Source organism: Bubalus kerabau, chromosome 6 (assembly GCF_029407905.1).
Source record: "Bubalus kerabau isolate K-KA32 ecotype Philippines breed swamp buffalo chromosome 6, PCC_UOA_SB_1v2, whole genome shotgun sequence".
NCBI classification, from domain to species: Eukaryota; Metazoa; Chordata; class Mammalia; order Artiodactyla; family Bovidae; genus Bubalus; species Bubalus kerabau.
The window spans coordinates 35,113,297-35,139,667 of NC_073629.1; the positions used below are offsets into that span (position 1 = coordinate 35,113,297).

A 26,371-nucleotide genomic window follows, 5' to 3' on the forward strand; every position below is an offset into this window, starting at 1 on the left:
GGGGAAAATAGGAGATTTGAAGGCAGTTTAAGATATTGAAGTCATGTCTTGCATCTATGTGAAAATTTCTAGAACAAAGATTTCATCATATTTTAATTTTATAACATTCAGGCCTTTACAGTGAAGTATTCTGGTTGCTGATTGGAGCCAAAATTATCCAAAAATCTCCCTGATAACAAGAGCTTTATTTGAAGGGTTTGGGAATGGGCATACTCTTCCCTGGACTTCCCAGGAGGCGCTAGTGGTAAAGAACCCGCCTGCCAAGGGTCTGGACTATCTCCGGAGGAGGGTATGGCAACCCACTTCAGTATTCTTGCCTGGAGAATCCCATGGGCAGAGGAGCCTTGCAGGCTACAGTCCATAGGATCTCAAAGAGTCAGACATGACTGAAGACAGCACAAACGCACACATACTTTTCCACATCCTTCCCGCTTTACCAAGAGTTGAGAGTCCCACCCTCAGTGCCCCAAAGCTAACTGTGCTAAGACCTTGGTCTTATGCCATTTGCTTGTGCACCTGTCATGAGGGTATGGCATTGCTGTTCTGCTGCTGCTGCTGCTAAGTCACTTCAGTCGTGTCCGACTCTGTGTGACCCCATAGATGGCAGCCCACCAGGCTCACCCATCCCTGGGATTCTCCAGGCAAGAACACTGGAGTGGGTTGCCATTTCCTTCTCCAATGCATGAAAGTGAAAAGTGAAAGTGAAGTGGATCAGTCGTGTCCAACTCTCAGCGACCCCATGGACTTCAGCCTACTGTTCTACTCCCCAGCAAAGCTCTGCCAAGCCAACTCTGAGGTGTAGGACATGGCTAATACCAGTGGTGGAGCTGACTAGTAGAGACTCAGGGGGAGACTTAGAGAAACGCATTGTCTGGGTTTGGCCCCCTAGGTTCTGCATACCGAGGATGTTAGATTTAAAACCAGTGTAAAGGAAGTGTTGGAGCTACAGTCACTGAAGAAAGTGTGTAAGAGGACTGTCCTCAAAGGGTTGGGTTCCCTGAAATCTTCTGAGGGCAAGTGTTTGACGGGAGCTGACTGCTTTCCTTAGTGCCAAAGTGTATTGTTTGCTAAGTTTCAAAACAGTGATGGGTGTTCCTGAGGCTTCAGGGGCCCAGGCTGAGGGGAGGAAAGTCACTGTGCTAACCCTTTAAGGAGGTCATCAAAGTAATTGGAAGGATGGCCTTAAAATTCTGATCTCTCCGAATTTCCTTAGGAATTTTCACCTTTAGTTTTATTGTTAGATTACAGACATCTAAAGTGGAAGGATGAGGAACAGTATGCCTATTCCCAAATCCTTACAGACATCCCCCTTTAAAATGCTCACACTACCTAGTAAGTATAATAAATTAATAGGATATTTCATTTATCAGAATCACAGGATTTTTAGAGTTGGAGGTGACTTTATTTACTAGCCTAGTTGTAATCTTTTCATCCTCGTGTCCCCCACATTTTGAAATATTTTTGTCTAACATGATTTTTAAAAAAGGATTCATTTTCCCTTGATAATCAGCCATGTATGGCTGCCAATTAGGATTTTCTTATTAGCAGGGAATACCTATGTTATTACACTGAATAGTTCCTGTCAGAAGCTAACACAGATCAACATAAATACTTTTGTTACAGAGTGATGGTATGAAGCCATACCACTTTCAAATGGACTGATTTCTATTAGACTTTAATACTGAGAATAGTTCTTGGGTGCTGCATCTGAGGACTCCAGGGTTCAAGGAACCCCTTCTGGAAAATAGTTACCCCAACTCCTTTACTTTTTGTATGAAGAAACTGAGGCCCAGGGAAGTTAAGTAATGGAACCAAAGCCTGATTACTGGTAAGTATCTTGCTTGTGTGTTAAGTATCTTGCAGTCATGTCCAACTCTTTGCAACCCCATGGACTATAGCCCGCCAGGCTCCTCTGTCCATGGAATTCTCCAGGCAAGAATACTGGAGTAGGTTGCCATTTCCTTCTCCAGGGGATCTTCCTGACCCAGGTATCGAACCCAGGTCTCGTGCATTGCAGGCAGATGCTTTACCATCTGAGCTACTAGAGAAGCCTGATAAGTATCTACAATAGTCCAATGTTTGGGCTTGTCCCTTTGTTAGCATTCCTTAGCAGAAAACAGGGCCTTGAGGAATCTGGCTAAAAAAAAAAAAAATGTGACTTTATCTTATAGGGCAGAAACCATTGACTATTTGCATCTTTATCTCCACAGGACCTAGCACAGCATCTTACACTCAAATGCTCAGTCGCTTCAGTTGTGTCTGACTCTTTGTGATCCCATGGACTATAGCTTGCCAGGCTCCTCTGTTCATGGGGATTCTTCAGGCAAGAATACTGGAATTGGTTGCCATGCCCTCCTCCAGGGGATCTTCCCAACCCAGGAATCGAGTTTCTTGCATTGGCAGATGGATTCTTTACAACTAGTGCCACCTGGGAAGCCCCACACCTTACACTGGTGGGTACTTCCTAAATCCCTGTTGAGTGAATGAGTTGTAGGGAGTAGAGAGAGGGGTTAGAAGCTTGTTACAGGTTCGGTTCAGGAAACAGAATCCTAGGTGAGATAGTACCATGGGGGTCCTGGGCAGCTTGTGTGCAGCCCAGGGGGAACAAGTACCTGCAGGGAAGGAGCTGGAAAGAGGGTGGGCACCCAGGCAGAGATGCCATCCGTAGTTTTTCACCAGTTCAGAGCTGGCTAATGTGGAAGGGCTCTCCTGGACCTTGCCTTAGCACCTCCTTGCTCTTCTGTTGCTCTTTTGGGTTTGGAGTAGAGCTCAGGATTTGATAAGCAAGCCCTGTCCTCTCATTCCTCTGCTGGAAGGAAGACTTCAATGCCTACCTGTTGGCCTCAAGAGACGTTCAAACAGAGCTTGCGAAGCCTTTCATGATCTGCCCCCTACCAACTTCTCTAATATGGTCCCTCTTTCTCTCTTGGCATTTCCCCCTTAAGCTCTGCATCCTGAGCTCTCTGTGGCTCCCCTTCCTGGCCTTGAACCTTTGTGCGAGTTCCTTCTGCCTTGAACTCTCATTTCCCGCTCCTGTTCTCCAAACTGGCTAATTCCTCCTTCCTCCTGGAATCTTTCTCTGCTACTCTCACCTCTCCCCTCAGATTGGTTCAGCACCCTTCTAGGCTCTCATTGTCCAGAAACCTTGATCATATTGTTTCAGCAGGAACTGACAGCACCACCTCCAGATCTACTGCCCACTCCCTCCTGTTAGACCCACAGTAACAGGAAGTTATTGATATTTCTCCCAGCAATCTTGATTCCAGCTTGTGCTTCTTCCAGCCCAGCATTTCTCATGATGTACTCTGCCTCAGATCAGATCAGATCAGATCAGTCACTCAGTCGTGTCCGACTCTTTGTGACCCCATGAATAACAGCACGCCAGGCCTCCCTGTCCATTACCAACTCCCGGAGTTCACTCAGACTCACGTCCATCGAGTCAGTGATGCCATCCAGCCATCTCATCCTCTGTCGTCCCCTTCTCCTCTTGCCCCCAATCCCTCCCAGCATCAGAGTCTTTTCCAGTGAGTCAACTCTTCGCATGAGGTGGCCAAAGTACTGGAGTTTCAGCTTCAGCATCATTCCTTCCAAAGAAATCCCGGGGCTGATCTCCTTCAGAATGGACTGGTTGGATCTCCTTGCAGTCCAAGGGACTCTCAAGAGTCTTCTCCAACACCACAGTTCAAAAGCATCAATTCTTCGGCGCTCAGCCTTCTTCACAGTCCAACTCTCACATCCATACATGACCACAGGAAAAACCATAGCCTTGACTAGATGGACCTTTGTTAGCAAAGTAATGTCTCTGCTTTTGAATATGCCATCTAGGTTGGTCATAACTTTCCTTCCAAGGAGTAAGCATCTTCTAATTTCATGGCTGCAGTCACCATCTGCAGTGATTTTGGAGCCCAAAAAAATAAAGTCTGACGCTGTTTCCACTGTTTCCCCATCTATTTCCCATGAAGTGATGGGACCGGATGCCATGATCTTCGTTTTCTGAATGTTGAGCTTTAAGCCAACTTTTTCACTCTCCACTTTCACTTTCATCAAGAGGCTTTTTAGTTCCTCTTCACTTTCTGCCATAAGGGTGGTGTCATCTGCATATCTGAGGTTATTGATATTTCTCCCTGCAATCTTGATTCCAGCTTGTGTTTCTTCCAGTCCAGCATTTCTCATGATGTACTCTGCATGTAAGTTAAATAAGCAGGGTGACAATATACAGCCTTGACGTACTCCTTTTCCTATTTGGAACCAGTCTGTTGTTCCATGTCCAGTTCTAACTTGCTTCCTGACTTGCATAGAGGTTTCTCAAGAGGCAGGTCATGTGGTCTGGTATTCCCCTCTTTCATAATTTTTCACTGAACTGAACAGGAAGTTGCTGTTGCTGTACTTGTGCAACAAGGAGGAACCATTTAAAAATGGTCAGGGAGGGCTGCCTGGACATGGGGAACTTTGACCCTGCCTCTCCCTCTGTTCAAATTGGAGCGAGGTGTCAATTCTCCCATCACTCTGTATATCTGTGCTCAGTCGCTCAGTCATGTCCCACTCTTTGAGACCCCATGGACTGTAGCCTGCCGGGCTCCTCTATCATGGGATTTTCCAGGCAACAATACTGGAGACGGTTGCCATTTCCTCCTCCAGGGGATCTTCCCGACCCAGGGATCAAACCAACGTCTCTTGCGTCTCTTTCATTTGCAGGCAGATTCTTTATCATTGCACCACCTGGGAAGCCCCTGTATCAAATTGAGAAAGCCTCAATTTCTCTGTTTCTCCAATACCCATTGTGGCTCTGTGGTTCTTAATTAAATGTCTTCTTTAAGTATTAGTCCAAGTCCTTAGTATCTTCTTGCCTGGTTACCTGACAATGTGTTTCACTTCACACATTCACCCCTTCCACTCCTCCAGTCCCAGTTTCAAGCTTGGCCATGTCTGCTGCTTATTTGATACCCTGGGACAAGTACAATATATGGCTGAATTCATGTCAGTGACCTGCAGCACTCCCAGGTAATTATTTATTCACTCTTGCAGCCCCAGTGTATGAGTCAGGGAGGGTTTCACAGTGGAGTGACTTTGAAAACTGGATGGGGGTCTGTCAGGTGAAAAGGAAAGCAAAAGCAGAGGCATATGTCAAGGCAGAAAGTATGACAGAGCTTATGACTGAGGAACAGTGAAAAGTTCAGTGTGGTTAGAGAGGCATATGTCAAGGCAGGGAGGTATAACAGAGCTTGTAACTGAGGAACAGTGAAAAGTTCAGTGTGGTTAGAGTGTATGGTGTGGAATAGGTGGTGCTAGTGGTAAAGAACTTGCCTGCCGTTACAGGAGATGTAAGAGACTACAGTTTGGATCCCTGGGTTGGGAAGATCCCCTGGAGCAGGGCATGGCAACCCACTCCAATATTCTTGCCTAGAGAATCCCATGGACAGAGGAGCCCGGCAGGCTATAGTCCATAGGTTCACCAAGAGTCAGACACGACTGAAGGGACTTAGCACAAGCACACACAGAGTATAAGTGTGTGCAGTTAGGGACCATGTATACCACATTACTAAATCTGTTCCTCACCTATTGTAGTGGGGCTAATACCTGCCTCTAGGCCTGTTCTGAGAACCAGGTGGACAATGTTATGAAAGAACTTAGTTCAGGCTTGATACGTAGAGATGCCTAATTAATGCGAGTTTCCTTTCCTATTTTCCTTCTTAGTTTAGATTTTGGACTTCCCTGGTGATTCAGTGGTTAAGAATTTCCCTGCCAATGCAGGGGACATGGGTTCAATCCCTGGTCCAGGAAGAGCCCACAGGCCACAGAGCCACGACGACTGAGCCCATGCGCCCTAGAGCCCGTGCTCTGCAACGAGAGAAGCCACTGCAGTAAGAAGCCTGAGTACGCCAACTGGAGAGTAGTCCCTGCTCCCTGCAACTCGAGAAGGCCTGCACGCATCAGTGAGGGCCCAGTGCAGCCAAAAATAAATACAATTTAAGACTTTAGATATTATCCTATAAGCAGGGGTAATATTTTAAATATTTAAATATGTAGGCAATTCCCTGGCAGTCCAGTAGTTAAGACTTCCTTACTCTCACTGCCAGAGAAGGCAATGGCACCCCACTCCAGTACTCTTGCCTGGAAAATCCCATGGATGGGGGAGCCTGGTAGGCTGCAGTCCATGGGATCACTAAGAGTCAGACATGACTGAGCGACTTCACTTTCACTTTTCGCTTTCATGCATTGGAGAAGGAAATGGCAACCCACTCCAGTGTTCTTGCCTGGAGAATCCCAGGGATGGGGGAGCCTGGTAGGCTGCCGTCCATGGGGTCACACAGAGTCGGATACGACTGAAGTGACTTAGCAGCAGCAGCAGCACTCTCACTGCCAAGGGCCTGGGTCTGATTCCTGATTGGGGAACTAAGATCCCACAGGCTGCATGGTGTAGCAAAATTTAATTAACTAGTTAGCCACCTGTATAACCCAGGTTTCCCTGGTAGCTCAGTGGTAAAGAATCCACCTTTACCGGAAACCAGGGTTTGATCCCTGGGTCAGGAAGATCCCCTGCAGTAGGAAATGGCAACCCACTCCTGTATTCTTGCTTGGAAAATCCCATGGACAGAGGAGCCTGTAAGGCTATACAGTTCATGGGGTCACAAAGAGTCAGGCACGACTTAGTGACTAAACAATAGCAACAACACCCAGGTACCACCCAGTCCAAACAAATGTGGGTCACAACCAAGCAGCTGAGGGAATTCTTTGTAGGGACTAAGTGCCCTCAACTGGAGTAAAGGAAAGCACGGAAGCAGGAAAATCCAGCTGCACTGGGAAACAGTGGGTCCTTGATGTCCTCTAGGATTTTATCCACATCTAGTCCATGATAATCAATATCATACCCAAATAAGCTAATTTCACCTGTCTTTGTAGGCTCATTGTTATGTGGCTGGCTTCAGTGCCACCCACGAGAAAACTGAAGTGGAGGGGAATGGAACCGATGTGTTCGGTGTTTTATGTGTCCTCTTTTTCGATCCTCACCCAGTCTTGGGAGGTAAGGCATCATCAGGTGCGTTTTACTATTGTGGAGACCGAGGCTCTGATGGATGGCTGATTCCTCAGCAGGTGGTGAGATGCTTGTGGCAGAGGTCCCTCTTGCTCCTAAGTGTGCTCTCTTCTCTGCCACTCTGGGGTTCCAGAGTCCTCCTCTTCAGCTTAAGTTTTAAGGGCATTTACCATTTCTCACTCACTCATCCAGCCATCAAACCTGTCTAAGAAAAACAACTGAAAGGTATATTTTTATTTCACAAAAAAAGTGTGACACATGATACCCATCCCCTAACAAACTACAAAACTCTTGGAATACAGAGTAAAAAGGAGATCCGATCAGTCTTGATGAGATAAAAATTTGGTTTCACAAAGTTGAAAAATCCATTACAAACTCTCTGTTGTATAAATATAGTCTGTCTTATCTTCAATGCAGAGTGAGACAAAAAAAAAAGTTTTGTTGGCATAAGAAATCCCCTGGTCCTTGAATACACCAGTCTTCATTTGTACTCTCAGCCAAATACAGGTGACATCTACATGATAAGAGTTACATGTGTATTCTTGGACTCTAGGTAACTAAAAGGGATTTAATATTTTATCTCCTGAGCCCACTCTCTGTCCCCTAAAAGCTTGTGCAAAACACTATAGTCTTAGTTTACTAAACATTTTTCCCATATAAAATAACATGTGTGTGTTCTAAATTTGACTATGGTAATAGGTGTACAATTCTGTGAGTATACTAAAATCTGTTGAATTGTATGTTTTAAATGAGTGAATTGCATGGAATTTGAATTATACCTCAATAGAGCTATTTAAAAATATCTATCATTTCTAAGTTGCTAGGGGAGCAACAGATGACCATTATAGCATATCTCAGGAGTTCCTGGCAGGATGCAGGGAATATTTGCAGAAATCAGTACACTAAGGGATATAGAAAGGAGATCTTTGAAGTATTATGATTAAGTCAGTGGAGTTTGAAGTTGCTCTAGGATCACTCGGTTTCAAGATGTCAGAATAAAGAAATCAACGGGGTAGGCATTTTTTTCTGATTGATTCTAGCACAGTCTGTGTACCTTCTGTGGCCTTTGTCACAAAATAGTTATTTGGTGGAAAAGCAGATGCCCAGGGCATTGTTGAGACTATGGAAAATTTTAGGCTGGCACTCAGAAGCTGACTATCTGCCTCCATTGAGAGAAATTCCACCATGGCCACAGGTTCTGAGAGCCTGAGTCCCACAAGAGGAGGAAGAAATTAGGTACCAAAGAAAAGCTTCTAGATTTATTGAATCAAAGGGACTGCCTGCCTTCAGTGATGCCGTTTCTGGCCAGAAGTCACAGCAGGGTTCCAGTTCTCGCAGACCCTTCTATAAGACCGTTGCCAGGGCAGCAGGGCTGGATCATTATGCAGCATTTAATTTACAAGTGTCGTCTCCAGGCTTGACCTACCAGCTGGTCGCCAAATGGCCATTTGAGAAAGGAGACAGGCACAAACCATGGGCAACTGGGCCCTGGAACCAGGACGTCATTCTAGCCAAATAGCGAGGGGAGGAGAATTGCCATTGGTTGAAAGAAAAAGAGAACTGAAACTCTTGCTCTGCTTTTACCATTCTAGTTAAAGTTCGTCACTTACACTTGTTGTGGAAGTCCAGAAAAGGGGCAAAGAGGCCATTCACTTTAGTCAACTTTAAGAACAATGCTCTTACTCAACTTTAAGAACTGTGCTAACAGAAGGTGGGGCCAGAAGTCATTTTCGTTTTTTAGCAGAAGCAGGGAAAGACAGGGGCTTGAAAGTGCGAGGGTTCCCAGTTTGGCGAACGCCTTGTCTAACTCCCCCGTGTTTCCTCCTAGAAAACTGATCTGGATCTACTTACTGCTGGGGCACAGGCTAGAAGTCCATGCCTTCTTGGCCAGCCTACAGGTTGTTTATTCTGTGGCCGAGCAGATGAACTAAGCTTAGAAGCAGGCACCATGGCCGCCTCAGGTCCAGCCCATTGTGGGCTGGTTTTCCAGTGTGGCCCCATTAAAAACCTTGACCTGCTTGTGTTCTTTCAAAATATAATATGTGTGTTGCCTAATATGGTCCAAGCCTTTAGGTATGGGGAACTCAAGGATGAGGAATTTTCCCCACTGGCAATGTTTTGTCATTTTTAGGTAAAAGCAAATAGAGAATAAAGCTAGAACATCTGGGGTTGGGGCTTACCTGGTTCCCTTTAGTGTCATAGGGAGACGGTGGGAGGTTTAAAAAAAAAAAAAAAAGGCGATGCTAGGGGGAGAAGAGATCCATCAGGGCTTTGGGCATTTTCTCGACAAACTTTTTCCTTTGGTTCCAGTGAGAACAGTTATAGCTTACTCAACAAAAGGGAATGAAGTACCCAGTTTAAAAAACAAAATAAAACCTTCCTTTATTGCCTCTTTGTGCTTATCAAGCCTTTTCTTACCCAGGGCTTACTCATCTGGCCCCAGCCTGTCCATTATACCAGTTGGAGCCAGTTATGCAGGAGAGAGGAATCCAGGCAACCAGGAAGATGGTCCATCAGGGGATGCCAATACCCTCCTCACCCAGCCTCTCTCCCAGAGAGATCATGAGCTGAGGGCAATGATCAGGGGAAACTCCTGGCTGCTTCTGCCCTGAAATAAGAGGACAGGAGGAGTCATTTCTATACTTAAAAAGAGAGAAATACTTTTGTTCCAGAGCAATAAGAAATACGAACAGATGAAGCTATGGCTCTGAAGGCTGGTCCATTTTGGGAAACAAGATGCAAGCAAGGGAGTAATATATAAACAAAGTATGGGTATATTTGGCAGGTTTGAGGCAAGCAGAAAGGAAGGTTTGGGTACTCTATAAAAAAACAAAGATCTGGAATTCAAACTTCTTCTGATAAGGCCACAACGAAGAGATTTCCAGCAGTGGGTGTTGCAGGAAGGTGGCACCCACATTGCCACAGGCTTGCAAGGTAATGTGTCCAGGTAAGGAGGCAGGTGAGGCAGGGCAGTGTCCCTCACAGGTCCATGTCTGGGCCTCCTGAGGATGTCTTCAGTGGCACCGAGTCAAACCCATCAGGAGTCCTCTGAAAGAGAGATGGTGACAGGAGCTGGCTGCTGCACATGGGCAAGTTTGGGGAACAAAGGAGAGAAATGGAAAAGAGGTGACAGAAAGAACCCTCCTGAAATTCCTGCTTTCAGTGGCTTCGTGGAAACATGGACATAAGATGGCCTCTATTCTTCTTGCTCCCTTTAGTCAGTCAGAGGATGAGAAATATCTTTAAATCCCTTGCTTTGCATCTTTGTTGAACTCTAGAAGTTCCAGAAAGACCTAAGTGTCCCAGGGTAAACTGTTCTCCCATTGGTTAAACAAAAAGCATTTAAGGTCTAAGGAGGCCAAGGGAGTTACCCTGCAAGGTCAGCACAAAGGGAATGAGATTTGGCCAAGTAAACACCTACCCATCTTCCTTTCCTTTTCTGTTGCCACCCTCCCCACCCAGGTTGGATAAATTGGTCAGGGCAGCAGTGGGCTGTAGGTGCTGGCACAGTGGGGCTGCAGAGGGCCATGGCCCTGGAGGAATCACTCGAACGCTGTCTGCTTGCCCCAGGCCCAGCAACAGCGTGGTCTGTCTAATGTTTATGAGCTTCAGACTCATTCACCCACCCATACAGAGTCAGCTCTCCCAGTTCAGAACTGTTCAAGAGTGAACAACTTAGATGAAGCTGTGACTCAGCCCCCAAAGGACAGGGGCCTGACAACCAGGGGACAGCACCCTCCACTGGCCAAAGGAGAGCCTCACTTCTACTGGAAGTTGATCCTAGAGGATCATCCCTTCCCCTCTCTCCAAAATACAAAAAGGGTTTTGGTTTATTGTTTTGTTTTTTGGGAACGAGGTTGATTCTGAACCACATGGGTGGTTCAGTACTCCTTCTGAAAGTTAAAAGGCCCAAACAGCCCATCCACTGGAGTACATGTTGGCAGACAAGGAGCCTTGTGCAGAGCAGTCCTGGGCCTCAGGGGAAAAAGTATTTGCGTGAAAATACAGAAGACAGAAGCCAGGATTCTCAAGGCGGGAGGAGAGAAGAGAATGGAGGGTAGGGAGCAGAACAGTGGTCCCTAAACAGTCGGGGGTCTCAGTGTCCTAGGACTGATGTCCTCTCCTGGCCTCCAGGGTGACCTCAGCGCACTGGCCATCGTCCCTACCTTGGAGGTAAATGATTTGATCTTCCCAAAGAGTGACTTCTTGCTGGTAAAGATGAGGTCGTCCTCCACGTCCTCGCCTTCCATGATGGCACAGCTGTCAGCGGCTGGCAGGTCACAGTCCTTGAGGGTAGCGTTCATCACCAGCTTGGAGTACTTGTACTCTAGCCTATGAAACAAGGGAATGGGGAAGACAAGACACCAAACTGTAATAAAAGGAAAAGGAGAAAGGTTGGGCTAAAGGAGATATTCCCTTACCATGGGCGATGGAACTGAAACGTAGCAAAATGGTGTTAGGCTGGGGGTTTGGCTAGGGAATGTGATTCCCAAGTCAAGGATCTTTTCTCTTAAATCTAGGTGTTTCTCTGATCTCAAAGCTGAACAGAAATCATGAAACTGTAAAACCATTTTATCATTAAGAATAGCAAATCAAGAATTCCTTTTGCATTTCTTTTGACATCTAACAGCTTTCCATAGACTGCCATGTGGTACCACCCCTGCTAGGAGCTGACGTGCGTATGTGTGTGCGGAGTCACTTCAGTTGTGTCTGACTCTTTGTGACCCCATGGACTGTAGCCCACCAGGCTCCCTTGTCCATGGGATTCTCCGGGCAAGAATACTGGAGTGGGTTGCCATGCCCTCCTCCAGGGGATCTTCCTGGAGGAACGGAACCCATGTCTCCTGCATAGCAGGCAGATTCTTTACTCCTGAGCCCACTGGGGAAGCCCCTAGGAGTCAGCATAACCAAGGCATATCCTGGATGAGTGGCTCAACAAGCCTCTGGCCAGAGTCACAGGGACTGTAGCCAATACCAAAGAGCAGCCCTGTGAATTTATACTCTCAGATACTCTCCTTCCAGCTCAACAGTCCAGCCCTGGCCATCCCCAAACCCATCACATACTTTTGATTCTTTTTCCAAAAGTAACAGGTCAAGACGGTGAGCAGGATGGCGGTGCAGGTGCCTGCGGAGATGCCCACTTTCAGCCAGAAGTCTATCGTTTTGCAGATGGTGACTCTCTGCTCAGGCAGGGAGATGCCACCGGAGCACAGCTTTGGTTCTCGCCACACGTAAGTAGTCTTCTGTTGGGGAGAAAAACAAGGAACTCAGATATCACACTCGCCTGTCTCCTGGGAAGTCCCCAGGCAGAGACGCCTACCTGGATGCCGGCCACACAGCTGCTGACGATAGCATGGTAGTCGGCAGTTGAGCAGAGGGGGCAAGCGGCCACGCTCTCCCACAGGAAGTGGAAGTTACAGCCATCACAGGTCCCATCGGAGCACTTGCTAACAGAGCAGAAAGGAGACTTGAGCGCATGCTCGCTGGACTGTTGGGAAGATCTGGGTGGAGTCCTATCATTTCATAAATTGCCTGATCCGTCTTCTCCTTGTCGAACTGTCAGTTCCATCGTGACCCTTCCAACTAGTTCTTAGCCTTAGTCTTGCTCTCTGATTTCCCTGATGATAGGAGGCCTTTCCAGCCTTCATCAGGGCCCCCACCCTTTGCCCGTAAGTTTCTGCCGACATCAGATGAGAACTCATGTAAGCTGTCTGAGCTCTAGCACAGCTGCCCAACTAACCCCTCAGAAGCTCCTGTTCTCCCCATGGACATGGGACATTTTGCAAAAGTCACTTTTTCCCTTCATTTTAAAGTTTTTATTTTCTATTGGGGTATAGCCGATTAACAAACAATGTTGTAAGAGTTTCCGGTGAACAGGGAAGGGACTCAGCCATACATGTGCATGTATCCATTCTCCCCCAAACTCCATCCAGGCTGCCACATAACACGGAGCAGAGTTCCCTGTGCTGTGCAGTAGGACCTTGTTGGTTATCCATTTTAAATACAGCAGTGTGTAGATCTTCCTGTGGAGGGCTGGGTGTGAGGGGCCAGTGTTTGGGAATGAACTTCAGGTCACTGCTGTCTGCAATGTACTTTACTGTAATATTCGCAACAAGAATAGTGACCATACATTTTAACACCACTGCTGGGTCACAGTGTGCCTCTTGGCTCCTCATCTCCCTGATCAGTCGTTGCCTAGCAGCATCATTTTCCAAACCATCTTCCTCAAGACATGGGTACCCTCAAGATGTTAGTGTTATGTGAAAAGAGGAAGGGGGGAAAGGTTGTTGTTGTTGTTTAGTTGATAAGTCATGTCTGATTATATCACAACCCCCATGGACTGTGGCCCACTAGTCTCCTCTGTTCATGGGGTATCCCAGGCAAGAGTACTGGAGTGTGTTGCCATTTCCTTCTCCAGGGTATCTTCCTGGAGAATTGAACCCTCATCTCCTTCATTGGCAGGCAGATTCTTTACCACTGAGCCACCAGGGAAGCCTGGGGCTTCCTGTAATCAAATTAGTTCAAGAGTCCTTGATTTAGTGCCCTTGGCTATTAAATTCAAAATTGGGTCTTTCAGCTGTAGAGAGATTCTTAGGATTCCCTGCTGCTGCGGCGGCGGCGGCGGCAGCAGCGGCGGCGGAGGCGCTTCAGTCGTGTCCGACTCTGTGCGACCCCACAGACGGCAGCCCACCAGGCTCCGCCCTCCCTGGGATTCTCCAGGCAAGAACACTGGAGTGGGTTGCCATTGCCTTCTCCAATGTGTGAAAAGTGAAAGTGAAGTTGCTCAGTAGTGTCCGACTCTATGCGACCCCATAGACAGCAGCCTACCAGGCTCCTCTGTCCATGGGATTTTCCAGGCAAGAGTACTGGAGTGGGTTGCCATTGCCTTCTCTGTAGGATCCCCTAACCTTTACTAATTTGATAATAAGAAGGATCTATTATCTCATTGAAGAAAGTAGGCAAAACCACTAGACCATTCAGGTATGACCTAAATCAAATTCCTTATGATTATACAGTGGAAGTGAGAAATAGATTTAAGGGACTAGATCTGATGAACTATGGACGGAGGTTCGTGACATTGTACAGGAGACAGGGATCAAGACCATCCCCATGGAAAAGAAATGCAAAAAAGCAAAATGGCTGTCTGGGGAGGCTTACAAATAGCTGTGAAAAGAAGAGAAGTGAAAAGCAAAGGAGAAAAGGAAAGATATAAGCATCTGAATGCAGAGTTCCAAAGAATAGCAAGGAGAGATAAGAAAGCCTTCTTCAGCAATCAATGCAAAGAAATAGAGGAAAACAACAGAATGGGAAAGACTAGAGATCTCTTCAAGAAAATTAGAGATACCAAGGGAATATTTCATGCAAAGATGGGCTCGATAAAGGACAGAAATGGTATGGACCTAACAGAAGCAGAAGATATTAAGAAGAGATGGCAAGAATACACAGAAGAACTGTACAAAAAAGATCTTCATGACCCATATAATCATGATGGTGTGATCACTCACCTAGAGCCAGACATCCTGGAATGTGAAGTCAAGGGGGCCTTAGGACGCATCACTACGAACAAAGCTAGTGGAGGTGATGGAATTCCAGTTGAGCTATTTCAAATCCAAAAAGATGATGCTGTGAAAGTGCACTCAATATGCCAGCAAATTTGGAAAACTCAGCAGTGGCCACAGGACTGGAGAACGTGTTTTCATTCCAATCCCAAAGAAATGCAATGCCAAAGAATGCTCAAACTACCACACAATTGCACTCATCTCACACGCTAGTAAAGTAATGCTCAAAATTCTCCAAGCCAGGCTTCAGCAATACGTGAACCGTGAAATTCCAGATGTTCAAGCTGGTTTTAGAAAAGGCAGAGGAACCAGAGATCAAGTTGCCAACAAACGCTGGGTCATTGAAAAAGCAAGAGAGTTCCAGAAAAACATCTCTTTCTCCTTTATTGACTATGCCAAAGCCCTTGACTGTGTGGATCACAATAAACTGTGGAAAATTCTGAAAGAGATGGGAATACCAGACCACCTGACCTGCCTCTTGAGAAATCTGTATGCGGGTCAGGAAGCAACAGTTAGAACTGGACATGGAACAACAGACTGGTTCCAAATAGGAAAAGGAGTACGTCAAGGCTGTATATCGTCACCCTGCTTATTGAACTTCTCTGCAGAGTACATCATGAGAAACGCTGAGCTGGAAGAAGCACAAGCTGGAATCAAGATTGCGGGGAGAAATATCAATAACCTCAGATATGCAGATGACACCACCCTTATGGCAGACAGTGAAGAGGAACTACAAAGCCTCTTGATGAAAGTGAAAGAGGAGAGTGAAAAAGTTGGCTTAAAGCTCAACATTCAGAAAACGAAGATCATGGCATCTGGTCCCAACACTTCATGGGAAATAGCTGGGGAAACAGTGGAAACAGTGTCAGACTTTATTTTTTGGGGCTCCAAAATCACTGCAGATGGTGACTGCAGCCATGAAATTAAAAGACGCTTACTCCTTGGAAGGAAAGTTATGACCAACCTAGATAGCATATTCAAAAGCAGAGACATTACTTTGCCAACAAAGGTCCGTCTAGTCAAGGCTATGGTTTTTCCTGTGGTCATGTATGGATGTGAGAGTTGGACTGTGAAGAAAGCTGAGTGCCAAAGAATTGATGCTTTTGAATTGTGGTGTTGGAGAAGACTGTTGAGAGTCCCTTGGACTGCAAGGAGATCCAACCAGTCCATTCTAAAGGAGATCAGTCCTGGGTGTTCTTTGGAAGGAATGATGCTAAAGCTGAAACTCCAGTACTTTGGCCACCTCATGCAAAGAGTTGACTCATTGGAAAAGACTCTGATGCTGGGAGGGATTGGGGGCAGGAGGAGAAGGGGACGGCAGAGGATGAGATGGCTGGATGGCATCACCGACTCGATGGACGTGAGTTTGAGTGAACTCTGGGAATTGGTGATGGACAGGGAGGCCTGGCATGCTGCAATTCATGGGGTCGCAAAGAGTCGGACACAACTGAGCAACTGAACTGAACTGAACTGATTATCTCATTGAGCTTCCCTGGTGGCTCAGATGGTAAAGCACTCGCCTGCAGTGTGGGTGCCAGGGTCCATCCCTGAGTTGGGAAGGTCCCTTGGAGGAGGGTATGCCAACCCACTTAAGTATTCTTGCCTGTAGAATCCAGGGCTACAGTCCATGGGGTCACAAAGAGTGACTGAGCGACTAAGCACATTATCTCATTATCTCCAGTCTCATTATCTCATTTAATCCTCATAACAACCCCCGAAGGAATTTATTATCATCCCCATTTTGCAAATAAAGAAGAAGAGGCCTAGAGAAGATAAGAACTATATCCATAACAGAGCTGGCAAGCATAGGAGGGGAATTGAATCTGGCCCTGGCCATTAGTCGCTCTGCTACACAGCTGCCCACATGCTCTAAAGAGTGAGGATAACTTCTACTCTTCTGCTCCATCCTTGACATCTAAAGATCTAGGGTTTGGAACCATGACTGTGTCCCCAAGAGCCCATTAATGGAGCTCAGATGATTTTCTCTTTTGCTCTTCTTCAGTAATCTCTGTTTGGTTCTTGAGATGGAGTGATGCCAAGAAAGGGAGGCTGTGTCACAACCCTTTACCTTGGCAGAGACAGACTTCCAGGAGCAGGCTTGAGTGGACTGCATCTGACTCGGATGGTGGTTGATCTCCCAGAGCTGCAAGACTGGGTCACATCATTGGACCTGCAGAGCAAACAGCCGCCATGGGGGAAGAAGTCACTCATTGGTGCCACTGGAGAGCTGCTAAGTGAAGTCAGCATGAAACAGATACCTGGCTGGGGAAGTCTGGTCTGACACATAGGAGAGAGTGGGGGGTCAGGGAGATCCGGTCAAGGAGAAATGCACTGGTCTAGGAAAGGCTGTGCTGTGCTCAGTTGCTCAGTCATGTCTGACTCTTTAGCGACCTCATGGACTGTTGCCCATCAGGCTCCTCTGTCCATGGGATTTCCCAGGCAAGAATACTGGAGTGGGTTGCCATGCCCTCCTCCAGGGCATCTTTCCAACCCAGGGATCAAACCTGTTGTCTTCTGGGTCTCCTGAATTGCAGGTGGACTGTTCACCACTGAGCCACCGGGGAAGTGCTAGGAAAGGCTAGCAGATGCATTAAGATTGGAATCTCCTTAGGCGGGAGGGGTTGTCCACCCCAGGTCATCCAATATTCCTCACTGCCACCAGGGGCACACCTGCCCCAGGTAATACCCAAGTAGCTGGGCTGGGGAACTCAGCCTTTAGAGCTCTCTGCTGGGCGGGTCTGCTAGACCCTGTTCTGACTTGATAAGCAGTAGGTGGCTAAAGAGGGAGGGACGCCACAGAGATTGCAGAGAAGCCCTGGGTTTCACTTGCATTAGCCCGGCCTCTCATTTTCACCTATAAAAGAAGATCACGTCCGGTATTCCCAGGGACTCCGGGTGGAAAAGTTCAGCCGGGGAGGTGATGCCATCCAGAGTCATATCTGTTGTCACGCCTGCCAAATGAGAGCTCCTAATTAGTTCTCACTAGTAGCATTTAGCCGGCAACCACTTCAGTTCTTCCAATACCTGTTCGCATCCCACCTTCCTTCATCTCATCACATCCCTGAGTGGCTCAGGAGAGGGCAAACCAAAGGTTTATCAGTGGCCCCAGGGGCCCTTGGTACCCCAGGATGGAGTCAGAAACAGAGGTCAGGAGGTTGGGCCCCTCACCTGGGGCCTTTTAGCTTAGAGTCTGGGAGCCTCACTCACTCTCTCTTCACACAGACACACACTCAAACAGGTGAGAAAGACGGAGGTACTCACCGATAAGCCGGTCTGCGAGGCTGACAGGCTGCGAGGACACCCCGGCCTTGTAGCCTGTCACCTCTGGGGGAATGATGACCGCCTGGCACACGTAGGCTGTGATGGGTTTGGAGAAACCTGACTCACCCTCGGGGATCCGGAGGTCGGTGACATTGTCAGTGCACACGGACATTTTCCTACCCTGGGCAGGGGGTGCGGGAGGAAGTGCGAGGGAATGCGTCATCACAGAAGAACTCCCGAAAGGGAACAGGGAACAGTTTCTCCACGTTTAAAACTTTAGCCTTCTAAGAGCATGCTGCAGTGGAATGATTCATCCCCGTGCTAATTACAAGACAGATTTTAAAAGATAAAGAAATCTAAGAATAAGGTCTAGGTGTCCTAGTTTCTGGAACTCTGGCCCAGAGAGCCCCAGTCTTTTATTTCCTTGGAATCACCTGGAGCCCCTTGTGAGCAGGGTGTGATGTGGCAAACTGATTGGCAGGTCTCATCTACCAGCCGACCAGTCAAGGGCCCCCTTACCCTAGTCAGATCTCTAGGCAGGTCCTGAAATGTGCAACTGACCTCATGAAATTGATTTGGGCATCTGGCCTGCTTCCCATTCACTCTCTGTGTCTTCCTTGGAGCTGTGATTCTACCATACTTATCTTGGGAGAAGAAAAGGCAACCCACTCCAGCATTGTTGCTGGAAAATTCCATGGACAGAGGAGCCTGGTGGGCTACAGTCCATGGGGTCGCAAAGAGTCAGACAAGACTGAGTGACTAACACTTTCTTTTCTCATCTTGGGAGGACTTTCCAGAGTGTCCTGGGGGTTAAAACAAACCCCATAACCAGCCCTCTCCCTGCCTTGAGGTAGAACGTCTTAGGACCAATTGGAACCTATTCTATTTAAAAATATTTATCACTAGAAGAAAGACTGCTTCTCCTGCAGTCTGTAACAATGCAAACTCTACAGAGTAGAACTCAAGAAAACAGTGGGAACTGGACTCCTTCCTCGAGATTTTGTAATAGAAGAAATATTGAGATATTTTTCCTTCAAAATCCTTTAAATTTATAGATGAATTATAATTTGTTTGCTAATATTAGGTCACTTGTTCAATATTTTAAATTGAAGTGGACTAAGCATTTAGAATGTAGGATTTTCAAAATGATAAATTTAATTAGAAATAGACCCAATTTGCTAAATCTGGTGTCTTACTTCATGTTCAAGATTCTAAGAAACAGAAAAGGAACATAAGAACAGAAAGGTATCTTTACATTATATAAGAATAAGGGAGCAAAGAAAATAAAACTCATAGACTCTCCAAATTCCCATCTTTTCTCTCCCAACTCACCGAATGAACCTTTTGCTACATGGGGCTTGCTTTAATTAGTCTCCAGTCCCCAAGTTATCACTAACTGTCACTTCAGAGGCTTTCTTTTAACTTCTTCAAAGACTTTTTAAAAACGGGAAAGAGACATTTGTCTCTAATCTTTCACAGATAGTTTATTTCTTGGCATGTTCTCTCTATAAACACAAACCAGCTATTTTGCACGCTGCAGAAGATGGGTAGACGCTGTGTGGTGTAAAGGCCTTACCTCTACACAGAGTCACAGATTAAATGCTCAAGATGCTGTTTATTTTGCAACATTGGAAACTAACTTTCCAACCACTGATCATGGCTTGTTAGTAATTTAGTCAAGTGCAGGGTGGTGTGATTACCCTTTACAAATATTTCCACCTTTTAAATTCGCATCCAAAATATTTGCAGCACCCTGAAATACTAATGGTAACATGTAGTGTCAGCAAAGATACATGTAGATGAAATTATGAGTAGTATATTTTATCTAGCTTCTAGAAAACAAAAGACAGGTGTCATGATTTCTGCTGCTGCGTCACTTCAGTCGTGTCTGACTCTGTGCAACGCATAGACGGCAGCCCACCAGGCTCCCCCATCCCTGGGATTCTCCAGGCAAGAACACTGGAGTGGGTTGCCATTTCCTTCTCCAATGCATGAAAGTGAAAAGTGAAAGTGAAGTCGCTCAGTCGTGTCCAACTCCCCGCGACCCCATGGACCCTGCAGCCTACCAGGCTCCTCCGTCCATGGGATTTTCCAGGCAAGAGCACTGGAGTGGGGTGCCATTGCCTTCTCCAGACTACTTTTTTAAGGAAAAAAATCTTTCTCGTGCATAGTTTTTTTTTTAATCGAAGTATAGTTGATGCATGAGTATAGTTTTTATATAATCATTTTGAGGAAATAAAGGTCAGGGAGGAGTTAATGTACACCTTATTCTATTTTATTTAAGTAATTAACTTATTTTGGCTGTGCTGTGCGACTTGTGGGATCTTAGTTCCCTGACCAGGGACTGAACCCAGGCCCCAGCAGAAAACACACCAAGTCTTACCCACTGGACCGCCAGGGAATTCCCCACACATTATTTAATTTAATTTATTTTTTAATTCCCCTCATCTGATTTTAAACACGTTCATTTTCCTAAATGTTTATAATCCAAATGATTTTATTTTAGAGGAGAAAGTCCTCAGGAAGAATAATAACCATTTGAAAATCTCTGAATCTGCCCCATCCGCTACTATCTGAACCTCCTGTGTCCTCTGGCCTCTGATTCGCTGGCGCCCCCTTTCCATTCTCATGCTTTCAGTACCTATACAGCTTACCTGATTTCCGCAGAGACTGAGGGTAAAGTGGTGGAAGTATTTCAGTCCTTTGGAAGTGAAGCTCGGCCCTCTAGCCAGAGAGACGGTTTTTTCCAAAGCCAAGAAGTTGTACTCGAAAGTCCTGGTCGAAGTGCTGACTGAGAAGGTACAGTCATTGTAGCACAGGGAGTGGATCTGAGGGGAGAGGGGTCCATCAGGCTGGCTTCACAGGCAGGGCCTCGAGGGGGCCCGTGGAGAGTGGCATCAGTCACCCCAGCCTGGTCCAGCCCAGGCAAGGTGAGAGAAGAGGAAGTGTGGATTAGGGGTGGGCATTAAAAGATGTGAAACAGGAGCTAGGGAGGCTGTGTACATCTTGCCATTCCAGTATTAACACATATATGATGTATAAACCTCTCATTTTTCAGTAGGTAGTTGGATCAGATTCTGTACCTTGTTCCTATGCCTCGATTATAAAACTCCCTCAACAAACAAGATAGCCCTTCTTACATTCAAGCAGAAAACAGCACTAGACACTCACCTAGAGCCAGACATCCTGGAATGTGAAGTCAAGTGGGCCTTAGAAAGCATCACTATGAACAAAGCTAATGGAGGTAATGGAATTCCAGTTGACCTATTTCAAATTCTAAAAGATGATGCTGTGAAAGTGCTGTACTCAATATGCCAGCAAATTTGGAAAACTCAGCAGTGGCCACAGGACTGGAAAATGTCAGTTTTCATTCTAATCCCAAAGAAAGGCAATGCCAAAGAATGCTCAAACTACTGCACAATTGCACTCATCTCACACACTAGTAAAGTAATGCTCAAAATTCTCCAAGTAAGGCTTCAGCAATACGTGAACTGTGAACTTCCAGATATTCAAACTGGATTTAGAAAAGGCAGAGAAACCAGAGATCAAATTGCCAACATCTGCTGGATCATTGAAAAAGCAAGAGAGTTCCAGAAAAACATCTATTTCTGCTTTCTTGACTATGCCAAAGCCTTTGACTGTGTGGATCACAATAAACTGTGGAAAATTCTGAAAGAGATGGGAATACCAGACCACCTGACCTGCCTCTTGAGAAACCTGTATGCAGGTCAGGAAGCAACAGTTAGAACTGGACATGGAACAACAGACTGGTTCCAAATAAGAAAAGGAGTACGTCAAGGCTGTATACTGTCACCGAGCTTATTTAACTTACATGCAGAGTACATCATGAGAAACGCTGGGCTGGATGAAGCACAAGCTGGAATCAAGATTGCTGGGAGAAATATCAATAACCTCTGCAGATATGCAGATGACACCACCCTTATGGCAGAAAGTGAATAAGAACTAAAGAGCCACTTGATGAAAGTGAAAGAGGAGAGTGAAAAAGTTGGCTTAAAGCTCAACATTCAGAAAACTAAGGTCATGGCATCCAGTCCTATCACTTCATGGCAAATAGATGGAGAAATGGTGGAAACAGTGGCAGACTTTATTTTTCTGGGCTCCAAAATTACTGCAGACAGTGACTGCAGCCATGAAATTAAAAGATGCTTACTCCTTGGAAGAAAAGTTATGGCCAACCTAGATAGCATATTCAAAAGCAAAGACATTACTTTGCCAACAGAGGTCCGTCTAGTCAAGGCTATGGTTTTTCCAGTGGTCATGTATGGATGTGAGAGTTGGACTGTGAAGAAAGCTGAGCGCTGAAGAATTGATGCTTTGAACTGTGGTGTTGGAGAAGACTCTTGAGAGTCCCTTGGACTGCAAGGAGATCCAACCAGTCCATTCTAAAGGAGATCAGTCCTGAATATTCATCGGAAGGACTGATGTTGAAGGTGAAACTCCAATACTTTGGCCACCTGATGCAAAGAGCTGACTCATTTGAAAAGACCCTGATGCTGGGAAAGATTGAAGGTGAGAGGAGAAGGGGATGAGAGAGGATGATATGGTTGGATGGCATCACTGACTCAATGGACATGAGTTTGAATAAACTCCAGGAGTTGGTGATGGACAGGGAGGCCTGGAGTGCTGCAGTCCCTGGGGTAGCAAAGAATCAGACATGACTGAGTGACTGAACTGAACTGAAGTGGAAGAAGGGTGCCCAGGATAGCAGAAGAGAAGCTACAAGTCTGTCAGCCCTCCCCCACTTAAAATTCACTGACCCACAGATTCCTTTTTCCAAGTCTCTTTATAGGAAACTGAACCATAAACCCCTTTCTTGCTCATTTTAAGGTCCTCATGTGTTAATGGCCTCACTCAAGTGTCAATCCCTCCCTTTACAGCAGAAGAGGCTGGGGGGGAGGAAGTTTGTGGCAAGAGTCCATGGTGTCCCAGTGAGGTTGCCAGAGATCTACAGAACTGCTGCACTTACTGCACAGCTAAGCTGAGCAATGTCTGCAGGCTGCGTAGTGTCTTACAAATGCATAGCCAGTTTGTGATCAGTAAAATACAAGTTCACTGAAAAGCATTAATGAATAACTAAGAACTTCTGGTCATAGGATTCACTTTCTCAGATTCAGAAAACGCATGGGGCAACAGCACTGCTGTTCTACTTTAGAAGAAAGCCCTGGGAGAGGAGACAGCAATGAGAATTAACTACATGTCCCAGCAAAGGCGGGTTACCATTCCCAAGAAGGGGGGGCAAATTCCTTTGATAACAAGCTGGAATGAAGTAGGCTGAATTTGAGCCACAAGTCCCATGACTGCTTCCCTTTGGGTCTCTGCACAGATGCCAAATAACCCTCTGGACCAGAGGGCCACAGATCTCCATTACCCATCACCTGAAGATGAGACTTGTCGATGACTGAGACCCAGACCCTGAAAACCAACCAGTACAAGCTGAGAACTCTCCATCTATGGTCACACCCTGGATGGGTTTCCTCTAGGACTCTAAGCTGGGAGTGTACCAGGGGGAGTTTGCATATCAGCCCCTTAAGAACGCCACCCAGGACCTGGCACCATCTGAGCTGGCCCATTCAGAGACGCAAAGTTAGGATGCTTAGCCAAGTACTGGCACCTTGTTGCTCTTGGTCCCTGGACCACAGGGCATGCAGGCCTGGGCGCCATAAGGCTGGTGGGCTTTCAGGATCGTGTTAGGGGGACAGGAGTGGCAGGTTCCTGAATCCCGATCAATATAGTAGCCAGCAGGACAAGAGGTGCAGGAGGAGCCCATGTCAGAAGCTTCCAGGGCACACGGACGGCAGTAGGAAGCCACCCCGTCCATGACATTGGTGACGTTGATGGAGTAGATCTTGGCGACATCACTGGTATATTTTCTTCCCTGGAAACAAAGACACAGGAGAGTGAGCTTGGCCTGCCTTGGCCTGAGAAGTAGCAATTGAGTGCTCTGGAAATAACAGAGTATGACTTAATCTTTTTTATCCTGTGATACTTGAGAAAAATCTTTAGAAGCACCCTGTTCTTTTTACTCACCTAACAGTATCTTTTGATGTGCATTTTTTGTCATTTTAAAGTAAGGACTGAACAATTTAGATGATGTATAAAAATATTCAGTACCATGGGGAAATATGTAGTAGGTATTCACATTTTTTAAAAAGCGGATTTTTTCCCCTTATAAAAGAAAAAAAAAAGTATTTATAGTGAAATAAAGACTGTATAGAAGATACTCCATATGCTAACTAGGTTATCTCTGGGTAGTAGGATTATGGGTGGTTTTCTTCTTTTTGCCTTTTTTTTTTTTTTTTTTTTTTTTGCTTATTTCTAAGTTTTCTTCCAGTGAACTTACATTACTTTGAGTTAAGATAATAAAACCAGAGTTATTATTATTAAAGCAAGAACAGGACTGAACAGGGCACACCAGGTCAGGTACCACATATATCCTATCCTCAGGACATATATCCTCAGGACAGGTCTCCTGAGGAGGGACAGGTGATTTTAGGAGTTTCCAGGGTCATTTGGACAAGGCTGGATGCTCCTCAGGGGCTGGCATAGGCAGTCCTCTGCTTGACTCCTTACAAGTCTTCTAATCACTGGATTCTGAAGCTCAACCGCATGCTTAAGCTAAGGTAGGAATCCTTCCAGGGTAGGAGGTCTCTCTGGGCGCTGAGCCCTGAGGAAGGGGAGGAGCTTACTGTCTCATGGAAAGTTGTCCTCTGGAAGGCCCAGGTGAAGCTCATGGTAGCATTCTCCTCAATGATGTAGGTATAGGACTGTTTGCCTTTAGAACCTTTCCACGTCTCCACGGGACTGTTGGTCCTAGAATTCACACCCTGAACCCAAGACAGACAAATGAAGAAGGCATGATGGCTGGGCAACTGGGGAGAGGGTGCCCATACCGCTGCCATCCTGGGGGCCATCACAGTGGCCTAGGCCCATATTAAATGGTGCTGCTGCTGCTGCTAAGTCAGTTCAGTCGTGTCCGACTCTGTGTGACCCCATAGACGGCAGCCCACCAGGCTCCCCCATCCCTGGGATTCTCCAGGCAAGAACACTGGAGTGGGTTGCCATTTCCTTCTCCAATGCATGAAAGTGAAAAGTGAAAGTGAAGTCGCTCAGTCGTGTCCGACCCTCAGCGACCCCATGGACTGCAGCCTATCAGGCTCCTCCGTCCCTGGGATTTTCCAGGCAGGAGTACTGCAGTGGGGTGCCATTGCCTTCTCTGATTAAATGGTGCAGTCCCTGACAAATAGTTGGCTCCTTTTCTGCAAAATCACTGTAAGCAGGGGTGTCAGGTATGTTGATGCACCAACAGGGCAGAGGGGCCAGCCTTCCTGGAAGCCCCAAAGCAGACAAAGGAAGGAAAACATACCACCATGAAGTAGAGCTCGCAGTTCACAGAACAGATGGTCTCAAAGACAAACGTGATTCTGGCCACCTCTTTGTTCTCTGTGTTTGCCATCACTGACTGTGGAGGTCTGTGGGGCAAAAATCAAAAGTCGGTTCCAGGGGCCAGACAATGCTTAGTGAAGAGACCAGATGGCAGCAAAGGGTCTGCTGAGGGACAGGACTAAGCTCTGAGTATGTTGGAAAGAACATGAACTGAATCCAATTCTATCATCCTAGCTGTCTGATCTTGATCTAGCTAAACTGTACCTTTCTTATCTGTAAAAAGGTGATAATATCTTTCTTATTTACCTCCCATCATTATGCGTTCTAAGTCGCTTCAGTCATGTTCAACTCTTTGTGACCCTATTGTAGCCTGCCTGGCTCCTCAGTCCATGGGATTCTCTAGGCAAGATACTGGAGTGGGTTGCCATGCCCTCCTTCAGGGGATCTTCCCAACACAGGGATTGAAGGTCTCTTGCATTTCCTGCGTTGGCAGGTGGGTTCTTTACCACTAGCACCATTGGGAAGCCCATCATTGTGGTGTGATCCAAAGGCATAACAGATGTGGAAGTACTTTCTAAAACGCTGAATAGCCTCCCTAGCAGAGTGTGGGCTCCAGACCCACTGAATTAGAATCTGCAGCTTAACGTGATCCCCAGGTGATCCACATGCATGGTAAAGTTGAAGAAGGACCACTAGCAAAGACATCAATTGTCTACACTCACTCAGCAGTTCAAACCCCCTCCCTATCTCCACATGAACTGGGGGGTTTTGCCCTGGTCAAATGAGCAGGTACTTTGATTCACAGCTTTTTTAGCAAAGTTCTCAGCCTGGTCCTTCTTTGGGGAAAGAGAGAGCCATGTCTGATAGGTGGGGATGGCAGGGTGGGGCGAGTGGGGTTAGAAAGTGCTTTACTGCTATAATCATATTTGCAAATTGGAAAGTATTTTGGTGAATGTTATCTCCCAAAAGTCTAAGAAGTTTGCTTCCCTCAGAAACATAAGATATAGCTGTTCAGCTCTGAGTAATGTCAATGAAGGGAAGGAAACGTATTACCTTTCAAGCAAGTACTGTGGCTGAGCACTGTGCCCGGGATGGAAGGAGGGAGCTTGAAGGA

The 26,371-nt window shown here is 46.4% G+C and overlaps 1 protein-coding gene and 1 long non-coding RNA gene across 3 annotated transcripts in view; one reads left to right on the plus strand and one right to left on the minus strand.

Moving 5' to 3' along the window:
• Nucleotides 1-1,652: 1,652 nt before the first annotated feature.
• LOC129655020 (uncharacterized) lies at nt 1,653-12,524 on the plus strand. The gene is made up of 5 exons (XR_008715712.1): nt 1,653-1,828; nt 2,211-2,453; nt 5,700-5,874; nt 6,901-7,021; nt 12,119-12,524. It is a non-coding gene; the product is annotated as an uncharacterized LOC129655020 (long non-coding RNA).
• ELAPOR1 (endosome-lysosome associated apoptosis and autophagy regulator 1) overlaps nt 9,407-26,371 on the minus strand; it is a 75,482-nt gene continuing 58,517 nt past the window's right edge. The window contains exons 13-23 of one of the 2 annotated variants that reach the window (XM_055584867.1): nt 25,238-25,343; nt 24,561-24,698; nt 23,486-23,749; nt 20,508-20,681; nt 17,854-18,034; nt 17,447-17,543; nt 16,661-16,762; nt 12,354-12,480; nt 12,098-12,276; nt 11,200-11,365; nt 9,407-10,081 (exon numbers count right to left, since the gene is read on the minus strand). In XM_055584867.1, the coding sequence (XP_055440842.1) occupies nt 10,013-10,081; nt 11,200-11,365; nt 12,098-12,276; nt 12,354-12,480; nt 16,661-16,762; nt 17,447-17,543; nt 17,854-18,034; nt 20,508-20,681; nt 23,486-23,749; nt 24,561-24,698; nt 25,238-25,343 (1,603 nt within the window). In that variant the 3' untranslated portion in view covers nt 9,407-10,012. The remainder of the gene's footprint in view (nt 10,082-11,199; nt 11,366-12,097; nt 12,277-12,353; nt 12,481-16,660; nt 16,763-17,446; nt 17,544-17,853; nt 18,035-20,507; nt 20,682-23,485; nt 23,750-24,560; nt 24,699-25,237; nt 25,344-26,371) is intronic. The other variant, XM_055584866.1, reaches the window with a different exon arrangement.